Below are 13,109 nucleotides of genomic sequence, written 5' to 3'. Positions count from 1 at the left end.
GGTTCGGTAGTAGGGTCACCTATTCTGCGGCGCTTTCGGTCACTGCCTAGTGCTACGGCATCTGTTGAAGTTGCAAAAGCTTTGAAAGTTTTGGATCGATGGATTGAGATATTTCGTGAACGCAAAGCTCTCGAACTACCGGCACCTTTCCACATGTAGGTTCCATTTGGATTTTTTGCTAACAAACGGGGAGCCGCTGACGTGGATCTAGGTAGTAGGGAATTTGGCGATTTACTGCACGGGGCGCTCGTAGCACAGACGTTTTTGGAGAGAAAAGGTTCTTCGGCTTGTGTTCTATGAATATATTGTTCTGTAAAGAGTTAAAAGACGACATACCGGGTTTACTTTGTTGGATTAACGCGATCATCTGATTAATATCTTCCGTTGGGATTGGTATGCCCACATGCTGCACCAAAAAGTTGCTAACAGTGTCAAGATTTTGCGAGGGAGAACAGCTAGCTTTGAAAGTGAACTTGATACTGGGCAAGCCTGATGTCGATGTATTTTCTTGTCTCTGAGGAGTCCTCGGACGCTTGTTGGTGGGAGGGGGAGGGGGAGGGGGAGGAGGAGGGAAAGCTGAACCGTTGGCAGGAATGTTCTGCGTCAACTTGAACATGCGTGAGCGGAGACGCCACGACCACAATAGCAATCTTACCTGCTGCTCTCTGCTGAAAAGTGACGGTCCTGGTGAAGGGAGAATTTGTTCTTCGCGTTCCTGGTTGTCTGAGTCTGATTCTTCATCAGACGAAAGGCGGTCATCGTCCGTCGAGCTATGAGATCGTAGTGGGTTGAGAGATCGGAGAAATGCCGACAGACTCCAGGACTTAAATAGCTTTAGTTGGAAGACACCGGGGAATACGAGCAAGTGACTTACTGGTTTCTTCGTAGTACGCACGTAGGGTAATGATAAGGTAGCTCTGTTAAGGCGACTTGTTCTGCGTGTTGCACTCATGACTGCTGTGGTCTTCAAATGCGGGGGGGTGATAGTGGAGGAGAAAAAGCCTGTGGATGGTCCAGCAGCACGATGCACGATGCAATTGCTGAATTGAGATGGTCGGTTCCCACAAGCACGTGATGTGCTCAACCGTCATCATCCGTAACGGCGAGCACAGTGCACACATAATCCCCATGTCGACTGAACAGCCCTACCCGCTCATTGACGCAGATCCGCATGCGGCGCGTGTTGTTAGATATTTCAGGCCCTCAGACTATGCCTTTTGGGCGGGAGCAACTGCTGCCTTCCCGGCTGCTTTGTATTGCTGGGGTGCGTCTTGAGATAGCTGCTAGTGCCTTGTTCTTATATTCCAGTAGAAATGGCTGATCCTACCAAGGCAAGATTAAGGACTCCATTGCGTTTGGGTGGTTTATTGGGCTTCATCGGTGGATTCATGATGGCATACCAGCGATCAAGCAGTCTGTTGCAATATCCCATTTCATGAATTCCAAATATTCACACAAAATGCAGCACGTTTCTGGGGCTGGTCGGAGAACAAGCGTGAATACGACCGCGACCTCGAGGAGCTAAGTGAACGTGCACGGGAAGGCAAGCCTCTGTATGGAGAGTCTCATCAACCTGGATGGGTGCAAGGCGCTGCGTTCCGCAACTCACAGTGGTCACAGCTCAAGTTTTGTGAGTATACCCGTTCGCTCATTTCCTCAACAATTACTCATTCTGAATACCTTAGCCGCCTTCCCCATGTGAGGCTGGTTCTCTTCTTTATTTTACACCTTCTAACAATCTTCCCAGGTTCAATTTTGTGAACCATCCGCACCATGGCACGGACCCAGAGAAGTACGGCGTGAAAAAGGAGGATGAGGGTTCCCAATAATTTATCCGATGTCATTCCGTGAACTTTCTAATACATCTAGATCCTCTGGCCTTCAGTTCGCTCGTCCTTTGCCATCATTCGGAAAAAATGACAACTGATGAACTTCTGTTACTCAGCACAAGTCTAAATTCAGTTTCCCAACGAAAAAGAAGAGACCGGATAAACCCAATTGTTAAAACTCTGTCATCTAAATGACTGAGGGAACATTGGTTCCTTGACTACACCCTCTAAATAGAAGCTTTCATCCACGATGTAAGTCATACGTGAACTGCGTATGCCCTGGGCCGTGCTTCTTTGCCCATTCCGGGAAAATGTCGGTGGCATCAGCTCAATAACCACCGAATCCTGGCGGGCTTTGACCTTGAACTGGATACGTGGGACCTTGTATCAATTGGTTCCGGTCGCAACATATAAAACATGCCACTCTCAGGCTTTTCGAAATATCATTTCCCTCCAGTCATGAAATTGACTGCCCTAGTTGTCTTTCTCACCGCAGTTGTTGGAACAAATGCCTGGGTTCAGAGAGCCTCTGGATCTGCTTCCTTCACCCAATACTCAGGTTGCGGTGCACCAGCCTGTGGAAAAACTGCCTCTGGTTTCACCGCAGCTGTGAACCAATTGATGTTTGGTGCTTCACCTGGCCTTGGTCCAGGCGACGCTTGTGGACGCTGTTTCTCTGTTACTGCTACCGCTGATCCTTTCTCTCCTGCGTACATGGGTCCATTTCATACTATTGTAGTCAAGGTGACAGATCTCTGGTAGGTTATTCTCTTATATTTGGAATATCTGGCAGATTATGGACCTTCAACAGCCCAATCAACGGAAATCAGGCACGATGATAAATTCAATTAAGCAAATGATCAACAAGCTAACATAGACCCAAGGAGTGGTGCGGTCAAACATCAAGCAACACAAACAACCAGCATGGACAACCATTCCAGTGACTTTTCCTTTTCTCGAAGGTGGACACAACACTGAATCACAAACAGCTTCGACATTTGTGGGGATACGGGAGGAGCTGGAGCTTTCTTCCCGTCTGGCCATGGTGCCCTGATAGGCAATTTCCAAGAAGTATCTTGTAGCCAATGGTCTGGTTCTGATGGGGGCTCTTTGTTTAATGGCGCATGCCTTGACGGTGAAACAGCGGGAAATTGGCCGTCAACTGCATGCGGTAACCAGGGAACTTCACCCTGAGAGGTGTTTCGAGTAGTGTCGCCGTGTTTTGAGTGGTCTCGTCGCTTATGTGATTATTTATCTTTCATCTCGAGTTCATGAATCAATTTTGGGTCAATGAGCGGCCAAACGAAGTCATGACTGTAAGGAGAATATTAAGACACGAGGTATAAGAAACTAGAGACAAAAATAATATTACCTTTCAATCGGGGGAGGAACAAAAGGTCTCTTCCAGAAAGTTTTAAGATTTCCTAGATATCCCAAATCGTATAAGCGGCTTCCAAGAGGCACACTTATCACCGTCTGTGTTAAAGTATCCTCCGTAGAAACAGACAAGCTTGGGACGCAGATAAGGAAAGATGCCAACGAATTCTTGTCCGACTTTGTTAAAGTCGGAGGTCGTAGTACGTCGAGTGTTGTCAGTCCATTCAACAACTGGTTGGTTATCTTCAGCGCCAGGACCTTGGGCAACATCAGTCGTAGTTAAATATTAATGAGAAATGATTTCTTACGAAAGAAAATATCCCGACTATCAACGCCACGAGAGCTGTTGAATGTACCAGCAAGTGGGGAGCTTCCAGCATGGATTTTCCATGTAATTGCTTTCCCAGGACGCGAAAACCTAGGACCGTACCAACGACGTATCTGCCGAGTGGACCACCAAACGCCCAAGAATAAGCTTTCGTCCACCAAATTTCCTGTATCGCCATGTCTTGTTTTGATATTCGCAGTACATATAGGACTTGGTGCCACAATAGCCCAGCCACCGGAAGAACACCGATTATGACCGCTGCTGGAGTCAAGAATAAAACAGACAAGAATAGTTTCATTCTTGCCAGAGTGACACAATTGCCAAGCTGATTATGCATCAGTCAAAATGTTGTTCGAAACAGAGGATAAAACAACCCATGGGCAATGATGATCAAATTCCAATCTGCAGACGCCACAGACTGAACAGTGATGCGCTCTTGGTGGCTTCCATGATCCCGCACACGACCCCTTGGAACAGACTACCAGATCTCCGGTTTCATTGGTACATTGGTATGGATGTAGGATCATCCTTTTATCTGGCATAGGGAATGACGGGACATTGTGTGTTTGACGCCCACTGACGAGATGGTAGAAACAGAAAGATATGAGTACCAGTGTGGTATTCATGACTATCCAGTATAAAGCTGCAGAGGAATAAGACATGAGAAGCAAGAGCGACGGCGGAGGCGCACTTGCGAGAATGTAAGCATTTTGGTTTTGCCAAAGCCATCGCGCTGGCAGCACATGAGTACAGAACTGCAGAAAATGATCATAAGGTATTACCGCCGACCTCCACGTTGGCGAGATACGAGCTTAAACTGAGCTATACTTAGTTTTCAAAAACCGATGGACAGTACCTCCTACATACCCGATGAGAAGACAAAGCCCCAAAGAGAGCGCGTTTTCGAGGACGAGCCGAGCACGAAGACGGACCAACATTAGGGAGGGTTTAGACTCAGTGCTGCGTGGCTATACAGTAGTAAGGTGCAGTCTCCCGTCAAACTGGGCGCAGAATTTAAATTTGATTGATATCAAGCTCCGAGTGAAATAAGACTTAGTGCACAGAACAGCTAAGTGCATGGTGTTACACGGGCCTTGATGATAATGTCAAGCTTCGAAATGATGAATTCGGTAGAAGAAGCGGTGGATGGACTTGGATGGAGGATTCTGTCAATAAATGAATGATGCATCATGCAATGCACCTGAGTCCCTTATCTCAATCACGAGTTCGTGCAGCCGATCAGACTCAAGCTTAACACAGCCCCATCAAGGCAACCGAGTTGTCGCTGTATGTCGAGCTGGCGCCCAAACTCTTCGCTCAACCAGCACTTGCGCACTCGGCCATAGCATGTTATCTTTCCCTCAGCAGAAATGGCAACTCGCTCGCTCTCTGACAGTTCAACCAGGGGCTAACGAGCCTGTCCACCTCATCGTTGATCGCCTATATCTCGGAAACTGGGGTGCTGCGACCGACAGTAAACGGTTGACAGAGCTTGGGATAACTCATGTTATTTCTGTATTCGACCATTCTCCAGACATCCCTGACGTCGTTCTAAAAGGCAACCTGCTGCACATACATATAGGGGATACCGCTAGCACCGATATTCTGTGTCATCTCGACAAAACAACAGACTTTATTCAGTCTGCCCTCGAAGCCGACAAGAATCACAAAGTCCTCGTGAGCTCCCGTCCTTAGCTACTGGGATGCGTGGCAACTAACACGCGAAATCGAGGTTCATTGCCTCATGGGCATTAGTCGAAGCGCAACAGTGGTGTCGGCATACCTGATTGCCACAAAGAAAATACGGGGTGCTAATGCCATTGCGTTCGTGCAAAAAAAGCGGCCAATCGTTTGTCCAAACCTCGGTTTCAGACAGCAGCTTGACGTGTATGCAAGTAAACACTTGGAGGTTGGATCGAGTGAGAGATCGGTATCTGCACTGGGACAGATCAAGGCATGGACCAGTGCCGTGAAGCTTGGTAAAGGATCTTCTAAGGCGTCTGTCCCAGCGTCGTAGCACATTCAAGCTGACCCATGAAGTTCAGGCGGACTGTGTCTAATGACCATTTAATACATGCTACTTTACAAATCCGGGTTCAAGTCCAAATCCAAGTCAAAGAATTGCGGCTGAGGGGCGCCGCGGTCTTGTCGGTAAGGGTTTGCACCCATATATTGATTGAAGTCGATTTTGGGGGAGACAGTGGTGGGAGCGGCTGAAAATTTGGGAACAAAAGTGAGCGCATTTTCAGGAGAAAAGAGCATGCAACATACCTCGACCGACTGAATGCGTTTCTCCGAGAGTGCCAAGGGGCGCTTCGACGTTGAGGTGGCCCCGCCGCATTTTCTCTTCGTTTGGATATGGAGGAAAGAACAGTGGCAGTTGTTGGCCAGGAAGGTTGAGATCTGACGTGTTGGGAGGGGCGGATGTGAAGGTGCTGAGACTTTGTGCATAAATCAATAGTTCGGGATAGGGTATAGATGCTAATGAGTTCGTGTAAGAGTGTAGACTCTCGTGTAAAATCATTACTCGCACCTTTCTTTGCCTGCTCTATGGCTTTAAGTCTCTCCTCCCCTTCCTCTATCAATTCCTGGAGCTCGTCTTTTCCTTTAGAAAGCTCCTCGCATATCTTTCTCCATTGATTTTCCAATCGCAAAATTTCAGTTTCGAGCGCTTCAATCCGTCGTTGTTTTATCTGATGTGTCTGGGCAAGATTTATCGCGTCCGCTAGAGTTCTATCGCAGCGCAGGAAGGCTTCCAGAGGTGGCGGTGGAGGAGGCTTCGTTTGTGGTGGCGAAAGGGAAAGAAAAAGAGTCTGAGAGAGGCTCTGCAGTTCATTCAGGGGGTCCATGAGTATTGAGGACATGGATTCGACATCTTTGGGCGCGTTCGAGGGACCAGCAGAGGCATTCGGTTGTGAAGTTGGCAGCGACATACAGCGAGAAACGCGTTTGTTGAGATGACACGCGTGGACCAAACATGATAATTAAACGTCATAACTGCTGTACCTGACTTGACACTCTCCATGTGGCCAAACAGCCCAGGTCGACATTTGGAAGGCGAACAGTACGAACTCACAGATGAGGGCCAGCTTTTATCACAGTCCAAGCAACATTATACCAAAGTGTACAAGGATGGAGCTTCCATTGATTGGCCACAGGAGGAAATGGCGGATCGAGATCGTCAGCAAACACTCAAATCTCAAGCAGGTGTACGAGGCATCCTCTCACCTTTATTTGAAGCTGCACGCGGCTGGGTCGTGATCATTCTAACAGGTCTGGGTGTAGGAATAGCTGGAGCTTGGCTGGATGTACTTGTAAAGTGGTATGTCGTTAAGACTAACAGCTAGTCAGATTACTGCATGAAATGTAGGTTGGGAGATCTTCGCGAAGGCCGTTGTTCGTATGGTTTCTTTTACAACCAAGTCGCTTGTTGTAGTGGAATCGATCGTACGTCTCTACCGTTTGAGTTCTTAGTGACTGTTGTCCACCTCAACGATTGTTCAGCCGGGGAAGTCTGTCATGATTGGATGTCTTGGAGCACATATCTCGGCATTCGCTCGATATTTGGCTCATCGTTGCTTCAAGCCTTCGTCTATGTCGCCCTTGCCGTGAGCTACTTCAGCCGGTTGCAAGAGTATCAATATTAATGGGAATGGGACAGATTGCTTTCGCAGCTAGCGCGGCCATTCTCGTCGTCACATATGCACCATAGTAAGCTCCCTCTTACCAGACGCAGGTTTGTATGAACTGAAATCAAGACCCACGCAGTGCATTCCACACAGGAAGTCAGTTTCCGACTATCGTTCCTTGACATATGCTAACAAAAAATATTCGTTCAGTCCCCGAAATTAAAGCTGTAAGTTTCTGCTGGTCGATCATGAAATATGGGTTCGAATGTCGGATAGATTCTAGGAGGCTATGTTCTAGATTCATTCCTTTCACCGTGGACATTGTTAATCAAAGCCCTCGGACTTGCTCTTGCGGTTGCTTCGGGTTTATCACTTGGCAAGGAGGTATGCTGTTCTATTCCACCAAGGCTTTGTGATACTCAGGCACGGCTCGCGAAGGGTCCCTTGGTGCACGTCTCTTGCTGCTTGGCCTTCCTACTCTCGCGCCTTTTTAGGCAATTTCGAAACAATGAAGGTGCGCTACTTGGCACGAATCTTGCCCTTCCCTGCTGAGCTCACATCATCTCATTTCTAGCTTCAAAACGCCGACTTCTCGCAGCAGCAGCGGCTGCAGGCGTTTCTGTCGCCTTCGGTAGTCCTCTAGGTGGTGTTCTGTTTGGCTTAGAAGGTAAATAATGAGATGTCAAAATGTTGCAATGATTGCAGTTTTTGATTTCGAACAGAACTAGAGACCTTTTCGAATGAATCGGAGGTTCTATGGAAGGGTTTCGTGGCCTCAGCCGTAGCCGCGGTCGGATTACAATGGGTCAATCCGTTTGGTACCGCCAAACTCGTTCTTTTTCAAGTCAGTTTTTCGTCCGTATTCATCCGGAAAATCGTTGACGTTAAGTTGGCAGGTTACCTTTGTAAATGATACGTGGAGAGCATTCGAATTGGTAAGGCCGACTAGGTCAGATACGGAACCGTATTCACCATTCCATCTAGGTCCCCTGGTTGTTCCTAGGAGTCACTGGAGTGAGATTCATGCAGGTCGTCGAGATTCGATCTTTACTCATTAATCCCCTCCCCTTATAAGGGTATCTTTGGATCTCTCTTGATCAAATTGAATGTCAGAATCGCGGTCTACCGAGAAAACAGTCCAATCCGTGATTGGCCTATTCTCGAAGTCGTCTGTGTCAGTGCGGTTACTGCTGCCGTTAGCTACCTTGTAAGTTACATTCAATGGTCAACCTCCCTCCGGTCCTCATTTTGTTTTAGGTTGTTTTTGCGCGGTATGTATCATCCTCAATGCGATGAAACACTCTTTTTATATGAATACAGGGTACAGAGCTCCGAGCTCGTAGCGAACTTATTTCAGGAATGCGATCCCACCAAAGGAGATTATCATGGGTTGTGCAAGTATGACGCCTAATTTCTAGGCCCGAACATATTCTAACTCACATGTAGTCCCACCGCTTTTAAACAGAACATCTTTCTATTACTTCTAACTGCAATTTTGAAATTTCTGTTCACTTCATGGACTTTTGGAACAATGGTACGTGATCCATTTTTGCTAGGAATGAAGACAAGGCCTGCATGACAATTGTTATCATAGGTTCCTGCTGGTATTTTTCTGCCTACTATTGCCTTGGGTGCTTGTTATGGTCGTGCGGTCGGTTTGATGATGTTCGTTCTTTTTTCAAACACTCTGAATCGCCCCCCTTCTAATAACCATTCTCATTGCCAGGCAAATCTTATATCGTTCACACCCAAACGCTTGGGCATTCCAGAGTTGCCCTCCTGATCCATCGGTGGCCTGTATATCCCCTGGTTTCTATGCAGTGATCGGGGCAGCTGCCATGCTGGGCGGTGTTACTCGCATGACCAGTACGTTCGCCTGGCGCTGATCTTGTTTCAAACTGATTCCCTTCGGCGATTAGTTTCCCTTGTCGTTATTTTATTCGAGGTAAGATGTGCCGCGGCAGTAGTCGCTATTGAATGTATATTAAACATCCTTCTCAGCTTACTGGCGCTCTCTCACACGTGCTACCTATCATGATCGTGGTCATGATTGCCAAATGGATCGGGGATGCACAAGGTGTGGATGGCATATATTCTGTTTGGATTGCGATGCGTCGATATCCATGGTTACCGCCAATTGACTTTAAAGACACATATGCGACTACGGGTGAAGATATAATGAAAGCTGCCGATAGACTTGTCAGAATTGAGGATTCTACCGTTACCGTTGATGATTTAGGTATGCTTCCTGATAAAAAATTTTTGAGTCCCTTCGTTTTTTGATTGTGGTTCGTTTCATTTTGCAGAGAAAATGCTGGCTCGGTATTCATATTCTGGGTTTCCTGTCGTTAGTGGGTCCGACTTTGTAGGATATGCTTCACGAGAAAAACTACAAGGCATCTTGAGTAAGGAGTTTACTTTTAAACAGTTCCCAATTATTTATCTATCTTCATCTTTCAGATGCGCTTCCACGTTCTCCAAAACCTCTGTCAAGCATATGCTCCTTCTCATCACCACCGAAACCCAAACCTAAAACTCCTCTATCTTCTTCCGCTCACTCTAACACATCAAACGATACTCCTTCATCCATACATTCACATTCACCACTTTCGTCTTCTCCAGAACTCATTAACCGGTCAGAAGCAGTGGATACGACGAGATCCGAATCTCAATCACCCAATATCGAGACGATCGATTTTTCTTCGACTCTGGATAGTACGACGTTACAACTTCGGAAACAGGTACCACGACAACTTGTTGTGACCATGTTTCAACAAATGGTAAGTGTTTTTTTTAAAGGATACGCTATTATTTGTTATCCCCTACTTACTTACTACTTTTCATCAGAAAGTACGAAAGATTTTGTTTACGGAGGGGTGTCGATTGGAGGGGATGGTTACGAAAAGAGATATAGCGAGGTTGTTGACGAGTCACTTTGATCATGCTGCTGCATTACATCCTCCGACTCCTTCATCTTCTTCTGAGCGTATAGCAAGATAGATTATTTATTCCCTTATGATTTTTTTTGGATGTGTATGCTGAGTATGAACGCACGTTCGTTCCTATGCGGTTACCGCAAATCGCATGCTGTCAATGAACCACCAAAGCATCTCAACATTCAACACCAACAGGCTGCCTTCTTTTTCGATCCGATTCTTCCGTTGAGACTTGATCCGAAGCTGTCGTAATTTGCTTCTATCAACGGATACGCACTTTCTACTCGGCGGAAACTCTGAATATTATCGCAATAGCGTCGTTATTCATATAGTATGCCAGTCTATGCACTATACCACAATAAGGCGATACAGCACCGTGAAAAAAAAAACACAACGGCAATGCAAAAGACTCTATATCCTAATCCTTTTAATGGATGTGTGAGAGGGAATAGGGGATGGGTAATATACTCGAGTAGGAATAGTGAGACGTATATCTTGCCGGGTAGGAGGAAAGTCCATCTATTTGCCACCAGTGGTACCCATGCCCATAGTGGATTTGAAGGTATCATAGATCCACCATTGGAAGCCAGTAAGAGTACCTGTGGTGAAAATTGAGTACACCGCTTAGTTTGCCAGAGGAGGTAGATACTGACCAATCATGATGACACGAGTACCGAGGCCCTTGGTGGCGAGAGACATGATACCAACCTCCTTGGAGATTGCACCAATGCTCTTACCCCTGTTCTCAGCTTTGCCGAGTTGAGATACGAGGGAATCGGCAGGGTGAGAGACGATAGCGCAAACAACACCAGCGAGATAACCGGAAGAGAAGGTAACACCGAGTTGAGTAGTCTTGCCATAGGATTCTTTGGGTTCGGTGAAGACGTGGGTGTAGAAGAGTTGGACGATCTTCTCAAAGAAGAAGAACTTGGCCATAGTATAAGGGATCTACAGGGTCGATCGCGTCAATTTGCCAATTGAACAAGGTAAAAATATCTCGGCCTTACCTGACGCGACCACAAAGGTACGAGAGAGCCAAAGGGGTACCTTGTTGACGCCTTGGTCTTGCTCATCTCGGTGAGAGCAGCGCCAAAAGGAATGGGGAAGGTTCCGGTAGGGCTAGTTTGAATCTTGACTTTTGTCATTTCCAGAGGGCAGAGGGCAATGTCAGCGAAAACCTCGGCCGAGGCAGAACCAGCAAGCCAGATAGCAGGCTTGTACTTGTTGGAGAGGTCTTCACCAGCCAAGTTCATGTAGGCATCTTTGAAAACTTCATAGAGACCATACTTGAACATGCCCTGGAGGGAGTAGCCGACAAAAGTGGGACCGAGGCCTTTCCAGATACCCTTTGAACCCTCCTCTGCAACGAGTGTTTTGAGAGTACCGCCGAGGGCAGAGTACTTGACGGGGTTGACCTGAGGAAGGGAAGTGAGCAAAACAAAAAAATGCCGAACGGTGTCGAATACAGACCTGCATGTTACACTTGGCAACATCGAGAGGAGTGATACCGGCGTGAGTGAAGCCGCAAGCCAGGACACCACCGAGCATGCACTTTGCATAGTAGGAACCGTCGTGGGGAACAGGCCCGAGGTACCTAGAGCAAGGTGAGGAGAGGAAAGAGAGGATGAGGACGAGAAAACACGCACCTAGCGTCCCATTTACCGGAAGGAGAAGTCATGGAGGAAGAAGAAAAGAGGAGATGGAGGGCGGAGAGAAGAAGCGCAGGCTGCTGGCAATGTTGCCGGAAATTTGAAAGAACACAGGCCCGGCTCATTCCGGAAGCACCCTCTTGCCTTTTTGGGACGCCTATGTCGCTTGCAGAGAAATGCTGGACGAGACCGTGGAGACCGCCCGGCGCAGAATTCACGACATCGCCGCCTTCCAGCTTCCCCGCCTCAGAGCATGCTCCTCCTCGCTTGCAGACCACAACCAGCTCTCCCTCGAGCTCCGCGAGGACATGGACACCGTCAGCCGACTCGTCGAGGAACTCGCAGTGGCCATTGGCGACCAGCAGGACGAACAGGCCAGGAACGAGCTTGAGCTCGCTGTAAACGACATGCGGGACTCTCTTCTGCAGTATGCACCGCACTTTGCCTCCCCCTCCCCTTCTCACCGGGCCACGACAAGCACAGGCTGCGAAGAGACACTCGTGCTGCGTTGCTGGCGTCTAAAAAGGCTATAGACTCGAAGAATGCCAGTCATGCCCGGGAAGAGTTGTTTCACTCTTCGGCAGTCAAGGAGAAGCAGTCATTCAGTGAAAAAGTCACGTAAGTTGTTCAGTTTGCACTCTGAGCACATTCAAAGACTCGATGTTTAGCGATGACGCGCTTATGGAAGCGAATGACAACGTCACCGAGGCCCTCCGCCGCACCATCACACTCATGCAAGGCGAACTCGAGCGCTCGGTTCTCACCACTCAGATGCTCGGTAAGGCCTATCATCCACATCAAGGCACTCACTGATATTGTTCCTAGACGACTCGACTGCGATGCTTCGTGCCACTTCACAGACTCATGACTCCCTCAACTCCCTCATGCTCACCTCCAAGCAGCTCATCACAGCCCTGGAAAAAGCCGACTGGCTTGACCGTATTATCATCTTATCCGCTTTCCTCTTCTTCATCCTCGTCGTCCTCTTTATTCTCAAACAACGATTTATTGACCGTGGGCTGCGGATTGCACTCTGGTGGACCAGATTCATCCCGCGTCCTCAAAAACAGGACGTCATGAAAGTCGTGGAAGAAGGGCGTGCCTCAATTACTGCCGCCATAACAAGCACTTTACCAAGTATACTAGACGTGCCGACGTCATCTATCGCTGAAGTCACCTCATCGACAGTCGCAGCCATCCCTGAGTCACCTACTGTAGAAATTGACCATCATGTAGAGCTATGAATACATATAAGCACTTTATTACAGATATGGTATATTATTCCCAGACTCTGAGCAATATCATTTTGGAACTCGAAATAAGTACCCCGAGTCCTCCGCTTTTCTCTCCATTTCACCCGG

General features: G+C 47.7%; 9 protein-coding genes across 9 annotated transcripts; 5 read left to right on the top strand and 4 right to left on the bottom strand.

Annotated features, from left to right (window-relative positions):
• Positions 1-336: 336 nt before the first annotated feature.
• On the bottom strand, positions 337-976 carry AGABI2DRAFT_178912 (hypothetical protein; the record flags this gene model as incomplete). The annotated part of the gene is made up of 3 exons (XM_006461893.1): positions 875-976; positions 656-823; positions 337-607 (listed from the first exon to the last, which is right to left on the bottom strand). Coding segments are annotated over exons 1-3 (516 nt in total), but the record flags the coding sequence as incomplete, so codon positions are not given.
• A 142-nt stretch (positions 977-1,118) lies between these two features.
• On the top strand, positions 1,119-1,937 carry NUXM (NUXM NADH-ubiquinone oxidoreductase subunit). Its single transcript, XM_006461892.1, has 5 exons — positions 1,119-1,264; positions 1,312-1,413; positions 1,466-1,630; positions 1,686-1,698; positions 1,748-1,937. The coding sequence occupies exons 1-5, from the start codon at positions 1,129-1,131 to the stop codon at positions 1,827-1,829; spliced, it is 498 nt and encodes a 165-aa protein (XP_006461955.1). The 5' UTR covers positions 1,119-1,128; the 3' UTR covers positions 1,830-1,937.
• Positions 1,938-2,288: 351 nt separating this feature from the next.
• On the top strand, positions 2,289-3,023 carry AGABI2DRAFT_118805 (hypothetical protein; the record flags this gene model as incomplete). The annotated part of the gene is made up of 2 exons (XM_006461891.1): positions 2,289-2,587; positions 2,819-3,023. 2 exons carry the CDS (start codon positions 2,289-2,291, stop codon positions 3,021-3,023), a joined length of 504 nt encoding a protein of 167 aa, XP_006461954.1.
• Positions 3,024-3,197: 174 nt separating this feature from the next.
• AGABI2DRAFT_186037 (hypothetical protein) lies at positions 3,198-4,196 on the bottom strand (the record flags this gene model as incomplete). Its single annotated transcript, XM_006461890.1, has 3 exons — positions 3,198-3,464; positions 3,515-3,859; positions 3,909-4,196. 3 exons carry the CDS (start codon positions 4,194-4,196, stop codon positions 3,198-3,200), a joined length of 900 nt encoding a protein of 299 aa, XP_006461953.1.
• A 685-nt stretch (positions 4,197-4,881) lies between these two features.
• AGABI2DRAFT_54808 (hypothetical protein) lies at positions 4,882-5,434 on the top strand (the record flags this gene model as incomplete). The annotated part of the gene is made up of 2 exons (XM_006461889.1): positions 4,882-5,211; positions 5,267-5,434. Coding segments are annotated over 2 exons (498 nt in total), but the record flags the coding sequence as incomplete, so codon positions are not given.
• A 182-nt stretch (positions 5,435-5,616) lies between these two features.
• AGABI2DRAFT_136831 (hypothetical protein) lies at positions 5,617-5,875 on the bottom strand (the record flags this gene model as incomplete). The annotated part of the gene is made up of 2 exons (XM_006461888.1): positions 5,617-5,747; positions 5,806-5,875. The coding sequence occupies 2 exons, from the start codon at positions 5,873-5,875 to the stop codon at positions 5,617-5,619; spliced, it is 201 nt and encodes a 66-aa protein (XP_006461951.1).
• Positions 5,876-6,557: 682 nt separating this feature from the next.
• Positions 6,558-10,163, top strand: AGABI2DRAFT_118801 (hypothetical protein; the record flags this gene model as incomplete). The annotated part of the gene is made up of 23 exons (XM_006461887.1): positions 6,558-6,856; positions 6,905-6,981; positions 7,039-7,142; positions 7,196-7,245; positions 7,303-7,319; positions 7,374-7,390; positions 7,440-7,547; positions 7,602-7,677; positions 7,738-7,830; positions 7,886-8,007; positions 8,060-8,098; positions 8,148-8,177; positions 8,239-8,370; positions 8,421-8,434; positions 8,484-8,561; positions 8,610-8,697; positions 8,758-8,828; positions 8,890-9,029; positions 9,083-9,108; positions 9,165-9,402; positions 9,470-9,568; positions 9,624-9,943; positions 10,011-10,163. 23 exons carry the CDS (start codon positions 6,558-6,560, stop codon positions 10,161-10,163), a joined length of 2,391 nt encoding a protein of 796 aa, XP_006461950.1.
• Positions 10,164-10,336: 173 nt separating this feature from the next.
• Positions 10,337-11,855, bottom strand: AGABI2DRAFT_193298 (hypothetical protein). The gene is made up of 5 exons (XM_006461886.1): positions 11,746-11,855; positions 11,570-11,693; positions 11,107-11,514; positions 10,753-11,047; positions 10,337-10,698 (listed from the first exon to the last, which is right to left on the bottom strand). The coding sequence occupies exons 1-5, from the start codon at positions 11,775-11,777 to the stop codon at positions 10,619-10,621; spliced, it is 939 nt and encodes a 312-aa protein (XP_006461949.1). The 5' UTR covers positions 11,778-11,855; the 3' UTR covers positions 10,337-10,618.
• A 76-nt stretch (positions 11,856-11,931) lies between these two features.
• AGABI2DRAFT_193297 (hypothetical protein) lies at positions 11,932-13,023 on the top strand. Its single transcript, XM_006461885.1, has 4 exons — positions 11,932-12,175; positions 12,232-12,366; positions 12,417-12,526; positions 12,574-13,023. Exons 1-4 carry the CDS (start codon positions 12,057-12,059, stop codon positions 12,990-12,992), a joined length of 783 nt encoding a protein of 260 aa, XP_006461948.1. The 5' UTR covers positions 11,932-12,056; the 3' UTR covers positions 12,993-13,023.
• Positions 13,024-13,109: the final 86 nt, after the last annotated feature.

The sequence above is a fragment of the Agaricus bisporus genome (genome assembly GCF_000300575.1).
Source record: "Agaricus bisporus var. bisporus H97 unplaced genomic scaffold AGABI2scaffold_6, whole genome shotgun sequence".
Lineage (NCBI taxonomy): Eukaryota > Fungi > Basidiomycota > Agaricomycetes > Agaricales > Agaricaceae > Agaricus > Agaricus bisporus.
The sequence above is the reverse complement of the archived record's forward strand: the minus strand, read 5'-3'. Positions and strand labels throughout refer to the sequence as shown.

Bases quoted from the DNA above. Each gene is read 5' to 3' on its own strand.
- NUXM (XM_006461892.1), top strand. From the start codon at position 1,129: ATGTCGACTGAACAGCCCTACCCGCTCATTGACGCAGATCCGCATGCG. The intron at 1,265-1,311 runs GTGCGTCTTGAG...ATATTCCAGTAG, and splicing joins GGCTGCTTTGTATTGCTGGG to AAATGGCTGATCCTACCAAG. The intron at 1,414-1,465 runs GTCTGTTGCAAT...CACAAAATGCAG, and splicing joins GGCATACCAGCGATCAAGCA to CACGTTTCTGGGGCTGGTCG.
- AGABI2DRAFT_193298 (XM_006461886.1), bottom strand. From the start codon at position 11,777: ATGACTTCTCCTTCCGGTAAATGGGACGCTAG. The intron at 11,515-11,569 runs GTCTGTATTCGA...TCCCTTCCTCAG, and splicing joins TTGCCAAGTGTAACATGCAG to GTCAACCCCGTCAAGTACTC. The intron at 11,048-11,106 runs GTAAGGCCGAGA...TCGACCCTGTAG, and splicing joins TACCTTTGTGGTCGCGTCAG to ATCCCTTATACTATGGCCAA.
- AGABI2DRAFT_193297 (XM_006461885.1), top strand. From the start codon at position 12,057: ATGGACACCGTCAGCCGACTCGTCGAGGAACTCGCAGTGGCCATTGGC. The intron at 12,176-12,231 runs GTATGCACCGCA...CGACAAGCACAG, and splicing joins ATGCGGGACTCTCTTCTGCA to GCTGCGAAGAGACACTCGTG. The intron at 12,367-12,416 runs GTAAGTTGTTCA...CTCGATGTTTAG, and splicing joins TCATTCAGTGAAAAAGTCAC to CGATGACGCGCTTATGGAAG.